Genomic DNA, 6554 nt, shown 5'->3' with positions numbered 1-6554 from the left:
GGATGGATGGATGGATGGATGGATGGATGGATGGATGGATGGATGGACACATTGGCAAACAGATGGATTAGATAGACAGACAGATAGACATAGATACAGAGACAAATGGATGGACAGAGAAATAAAGACAGATTAGAGAGACAGACAGACAGATGGATGGACAGATAGATGGATGGATAGATGGATACAGAGACAGACAGAGAGTTGGATGATGAATTCTAGGGTCCCTCACAGCTCTAAATTCTGTGATACTAGAATTAGAATGTAAACTCCTTGAGGGCAGAAACTTTCTTTTAGTTTATATTTGTATTCCCAGTGCTTAGTTCAGCTCAATACAATGAACTTAAATGCTTGTTGACCTGACTTGACAATGATGTTACAATCTGGGTTCAGGTTTTGGCTCTGGCACTTACAGCTATGTAAAGATTTAACTTCTCTGAGATGTCATTTATTTCTCTGTAAGATGATGATAATACCTGTCTGGCCCACTTCACAGCTGCTATGAGGTTCAAATTAGTAAATAAATGTATGGAAATTTATTTGTGACCACAAAGCTAGATTAAATAATTGTGATCTGTGATTGTGCTAGTTTGGAAGAACCCTTGGTACCCAGTTCATTGCCATGAGCATTGTCATTTCTTTCTAATAGCTAGTTAATTTGATGATGAAAATGAAGCATATTTCATCTCCATAATGAATTTTCTCTTCCCATTTTCTTTCTCCCAGGTTCCCCCTTGGAGAAATTAGTGTCTAGCGTATCAGACTTGCCAAAACGCCTGGCCTCCCGCAAGTGTGTGTCCCCTGAAGAATTTTCTGAAGTCATGTTGCAGAGAGAGAAATATTCCCATGAAGGTAAGGGAAAACCGGGGTTAGGGGAAGAAAAGAAAGAAGTCCCCCCCCCCTGCTGTTGAGAGGACAGTTGTGTCATGTGCTAATGTGACTATGTCAGGGTGGGAGATCTTTTCAGTTGTAGACAGTTCGTCTGAGTTTGAGCTTCTACAGGATATGGTTGGGAAGAGATGTCTTTGGGGTCTAAGGAGACAGGAGAGATAAATAAGGGAAGCAGAACACAGAGAAGATGTGTGAGAGGTAAGAATGGATGTGGTCAAGAGAAGAGGCAACATTGAACTTCCCAACAAAGTCAGCATCAAGATCCTGGGAGATTGTTTTAATAGAACTGGTCCCAAGGAGACCTAAGGGGTTGAAACCAGGTCAAAGTCAAGAGCAGAAACAGAAAGCCAAGGGTAGGAAAGAGCTCAGCAGAAAGCATCTGTAGGGCATCAATCTCACCTAGTGATTGAGGACACTTCAGAACATATTGGAAAAATAATGAATCTTCAAAATGAAGGAAAAAATTTATTCCACAGGGCAAGACTCTCAAAGGCCCCGTAAAGTCATTGTTAAATGGGAAAATCAGGGAAGTAAGAGAAAGATGTGTAGAGAAAAAAAAATACAAAAGGGCCTCAACCTAGAAATACCAGTAAAGGGAGCAAAAATTTTTAGTGGAGGAAGAGTATGTTTAACCAGAGAAAAAGATCAGATTCCAGGAACTTTTTTAAAGTAACTAAACCACAACAGCAACAGCCTCCTACTTGTCTCCCTATAGTCAGGGCAGCTAGGTGGTAACAAGGATAGAGTTCTAGGCCTGAAATCTGGAAGACTCATCTTCTTGAGTTCAAATCTGGACTCAGACCCTTAGCTGTGTGACCCTGGGAAAGTCACTTAATTCTATTTACCTCATCTGTAAAATGGGCTGGAGAAGGAAATGGCAAACAACTCCAGTATCTCTGTCCAGAAAACGCCAAATGGGGTCACAAAGAGTTGAACACAACAGGCCACGCAGCCTCCGAAATCTCTCCCAGCTCGAAATCTAAGATTGTAAGATTAAAGCGGATAGACACAGCATCACCACGACCCGAGTCCAAATCCTGCCTCAGACACTTACTAGCTATATGACTATGGGGAGGCCTGTCATTATTAAAACTCCCTTATTTGACAGATGAGGAAATTGAAGCCCTAAGAGACTGTGACTTCCCCACCGCATAGTGCCATACATGCTTTTGTTGTCCAGTCCTTTCAGTCTCGCCCAACTCTTCGGTGGAGACACTGGAGTGGTTTGCCATTGCCTTCTCCAGCTTATTTTACAGATGAGGAAACTGAAGTAAACGAGGTTAAGTGACTTACCCAGGGTCACACAGCTGGTAAGAGTCTGAGGCCAGATTTGAGCTCAGGAAGATGAGCCTTCCTGACTCCAGGCCCAGCACTCTGCATTATGGCACCACCTACTATGTATAGTATTACTCGATAAATGATGGTTGAGTTCAATTAAATTACCCAAGTCCTTTCCCAAGGTCCTGGTACATTATAGATGCTTAATAAATGTTTCTTGATTGATTGGTGAAGGGCCACGATTTGAACCCAGTCCTTCTGACTTCAAATATAATAATCTTTGTACCACATCACATAAAGATCCAGCCAGTACCTTCCTTCATTAAATGGTCATCCATTCATTCATTCATTCAACAAGCATTTATTTATCTATTTAATTTTTTTGCAGGGGGGAAGGACAGGGCAATTGGGGTTAAGTGACTTGCCCAAGGTCACACGGCTAGTAAGTGTTATGTGTCTGAGATCACATTTGAACTCAGATCCTCCTGATTCCAGGGTCGATGTTCTATTCACTTCACCACCTAGCCACCCCTTTCAACAAGCATTTATTAAACACTTCCTAAGCCAAGTTCTAGAGATAGAAAAAACAGTAAAAACTGTCCCTGACCTCAAGGAGCTTACAATCTAATGGAGGAGAAAACAGACCTTTTGGGTAATTTTCTTTCCACTTTGGATTTATAACACATTCTTAGTCCTTCCTATTCCCATAATCCACCCCCCAAAGTATTTTATGTGAGTGTTTCCTCTTTCTTTCTCCCCCCCAGTGAATTTCTCCCCTCCTGGTGACATAAACAGCCTTTTCCCAGGCACATGGTACCTGGAGCGAGTGGATGAGATACACCGCCGGAAATATGCACGGAGGCCTCTCTAAGGAGGCACAGATGGGCCAGGCGGCCTGCAGGGCATCATCAGGTTTGTTGGACATAGTAACCTCTGCCACCATCAGGGATCCTGTGTCCTATTCTGGTCACTGCCCCTCAAGAAGTCACGGGAGGGCTGAAGAAGGGGGAGGAGCAAAGTACAAAAAGTACAGAAAAAAAAATCTGGGACTCTGCATCTTGGAAAGAAGTCTGTGAAGGGACATGATCAAAGTCCATGAGATGACAAGGGGACTGCAACAAGGGGCCTCCATCTGCTTTAAAGGAAGGGCTACTTTCCATGCTTACTGACTTAGGAAATACCTTATTTTAAGAAGGGTTTATGTGCATTCACATATGGCAGATTCATGAGGGAAACAAGGCTATTTGAGGTATTCCTGTCTCTGCCATATACTGACTATATAACCCTAGTAAAGTCACAGACTCTCAGTACTCTAAGACTGTAAGTCATAGAGAAGGTGCCAACATGCAGTGGTAGATAGAATTTCCTTATGTGGGAGTTCTCTGAACCAATGAAATCACAGGTCCAATATTACTTCCTATTCAGATCCTTTGACATTGACTTTGTGAAGAAACAACCGGGCTTTTCCATAACATGTCCCTTGATGTCAATGTCAAAGACAAAAACTTGGGTTAGGGAAACTACTCTAAAATACTGTGATATCACTAGGGTGGGGTAACTAGGACTTTGTACCAGTGTATTGAATTTAGGGGAGAATAACAACATTTATTGTCCTTCATTGGAAATTAGTTTAGTACCTATTTGGCAATAATTGGTAAAAAGAGAATATTACCAGATGATCCTGCACTGTTTTGCTCCAGAGTCCCAAGGGGATCTGGTCCCCCAGCCTTCTATAGGGCCCCCAACATGTTTCCCATCCACCCACAGTGAGAATGTTTCTGATGGTGTGCTGCAGATGTAGCTTGTGGAGGCCACTCCAAGCATATGTATTCCTAGTTACGGCTTTACTAATATGTCAAGGCTAAGAGCGGCTAGGTGATACCGTGCACAGAGTGCTGAGCCTGGAGTCGGGGAGACTCATGCTTTTGAGTTCAAATCTGGCCCTAAGCTGTGTGAACCTGGGCAAGTCACTTAACCTTGTTTGCCTCAGTTTCCTCATCTGTAAAGTGAGCTGGAGAAGGAAATGGCAAAGCACTCTGGTATCTTTGCGGTCATGAAGAGTCAGATACAACTGAAAGTAACTCAACAGCAATAACGTTCTTGCAATGCCCTGTGTTTTCTAAAGGGAAAATGAAAGCATCTGTTTAAGGAAAAATTGGAAAAATTCTTAGGAGTAGGGCAAGCATAAGTTGGCCTGTATTTACCCTGGAGACAGTTGCTGGTGACTGGTAGGAGCCAGAAATCCATAATCCATGTGTTAGTTATATTAATTTATCTTCCATCCAAAAAGCAAAAGAGAATATAAAGGCTTCTAATAAAAATGACTTAACACCATCCCCATACTGAAACATTTTCAGTTCTGCTCCTTTGTGAATTGCAAGATAAATCAACTTCCTCAATCCAATGATAACAGGATTGGTTGAGTGATACAGATGGAGAAAGGAAAGAGTATTTGAACAACTAGCCCCTCCCTGAACAGTTGAACACCAACTCTTAATGAGTTAAGTAACTGATTATCAGCAAGTCAGAGGTTTTAGTTGAAGTGTGTACGGTCAGAAGTGGTGTAGGGCTATGGCTCTCGAAGTGTGTTTCTGGGACCCTTAAAGGTCCCTAAGTCTCCTTCAAAGGATCCTGGAGGTCAAAACTATTTTCATACCAATAATACTAAGATATTTTCATCTGTAATATGGTAGCAATATATACATTTTTCACACTAATAATACTAAGACATTTTCATTTCTAATATGGTAAATATACATACACACGTGTATATGTGTGTATGGATGTGTGTGTGTGTGTGTATTTCTTCCTGGATCACTGCCTTGTCATGGCAAAGGGGCTTGCATAGCTCAATTAAACTATAAGCTATGCCATACAGGGCTACCCAAGATGGACAGGTCATAGTAAAAAGTTGACAAAAGGTAAGCCACTGGAGAAGTAAATGACAAGCCACTCCAGTATCTTTGCCAAGAAAACTCCATGGATACAGAGAAGCCTGGAGCACAGTGGTTCACGGCGTAACAAAAAGTTGGAGATGACTGAACTTCTGAAGATAGACATATATGTGTGAATACATCTATATAGATGTATAGATATATAAAAATATATAGCTACCTATATGTATATAGGTACAAATGGGGATCATCAATTATTTTTAAGATTGTAAAGAGGTTCTAAGACCAAAAAAAAGTCTGAAAACTATTGTTTTAGGGTATCTTAGAGGTCTCCAGTAACACTATATGCTTGATTGAATTAACAGAACTTTGGGTTAGTGAAGACAAAGCTCTAGCCCAAAAAAGTTTTAGTTAAGTTAAAATAGTTTAGTTAAGTTAAAATATTTTAGGGTTAGTATATTAGGGGTTGGTGCCCCCTTCATATTGTGGGCCCTAAGACCTTAGCTTACAAAGACTTTCTGGCAATGGCTTTTGTCAGAAAGGATGACCCAAAAGCACCCGACTCACAGGTGACTGGCCACTGTCACTTCTGTTGCCCCAAATCTGGGCTACTCTCTATGTAAATTCATTTTAAGGACCATGGACTTCAAATGAAAGCCTGCCCCTGCCCTATTCTATTCTGCAGAGCTAGTAATAGTTGCACGGATCCATATTATGGCAGTTTTCCTGCCATTCTGGCCCACTTTGGGAAAGAGTACAAATCAAACAGGTAACCAGTCTTGTATTCCCATATGACATAAGGACAAAAAGGTGGAAATCTTATAGACACAAGCTCAGGCTGTGACTGGGCAAGTCCCAGGTGAAGATCAGTCACAGAGTTTTGCCATCCTCTCTTCTGAGAAGTCAGGGGCTTCATGGGTGGGGATTATTAGAGACCACATGGCTAAATTTCCTTCCCTCTGTTTCTCCAGGCCCATCCAGGCACAGGATGAAATGGGATCCAGGAGACGCTGGCCATGAGCAATGCAGAAAGTCCACATTACAGCTCCCAGCAGCAAATACCTGCCCTCAACTGTCAAAACACTACATGGGCTGGACCAAATGGCCAACATAAGCACGTGGCATGGAACTTTCCCTAGCAATACATCCCAGCAATCAACTGTTTGCAGAGCCTTTTTTTTTTTTTTTTAGCAATTGGGGTTAAGTAACTTGCTCAAGGTTACACGGCCAGTTATTTCTGGGTGTGGTGCTGAGTGTCTGAGCCCGGGATTCAATCTCCAGGTCGTCCCAACACTGGAACCGGTGCTCTTACTTGCTGAGCCACCTGGCCGCCCCTAAGCAAATGGGGTTAAGTAACTTGCTCAAGGTTACACGGCCAGGTGTTTCTGGGTGGGTGCTAAGTGTCTGAGCCCGGGATTCGATCTCCAGGTCTTCTCAACACTGGAGCCGGTGCTCTTACTTGCTGTGCTACCTGGCTGCCCCATGCAGAGC

At 42.4% G+C, this 6554-nt stretch overlaps 1 protein-coding gene across 1 annotated transcript in view; it reads left to right on the top strand.

Annotated features, from left to right (window-relative positions):
- HMGCS2 (3-hydroxy-3-methylglutaryl-CoA synthase 2) overlaps positions 1-6227 on the top strand; it is a 25633-nt gene extending 19406 nt beyond the window's left edge. The window contains exons 8-10 of the mRNA XM_069090212.1: positions 727-852; positions 2934-3081; positions 6035-6227. Coding sequence (XP_068946313.1) covers positions 727-852; positions 2934-3040 — 233 coding nt within the window. The 3' untranslated portion in view covers positions 3041-3081; positions 6035-6227. The remainder of the gene's footprint in view (positions 1-726; positions 853-2933; positions 3082-6034) is intronic.
- The last annotated feature ends 327 nt before the right edge of the window (positions 6228-6554 follow it).

The sequence above is a fragment of the Petaurus breviceps genome, unplaced genomic scaffold (assembly GCF_028583685.1).
Source record: "Petaurus breviceps papuanus isolate PSGF00001 unplaced genomic scaffold, PetGlider_PUasm1.0 186, whole genome shotgun sequence".
Lineage (NCBI taxonomy): Eukaryota > Metazoa > Chordata > Mammalia > Diprotodontia > Petauridae > Petaurus > Petaurus breviceps.
This window is presented reverse-complemented; position numbering and strand designations above follow the sequence as displayed.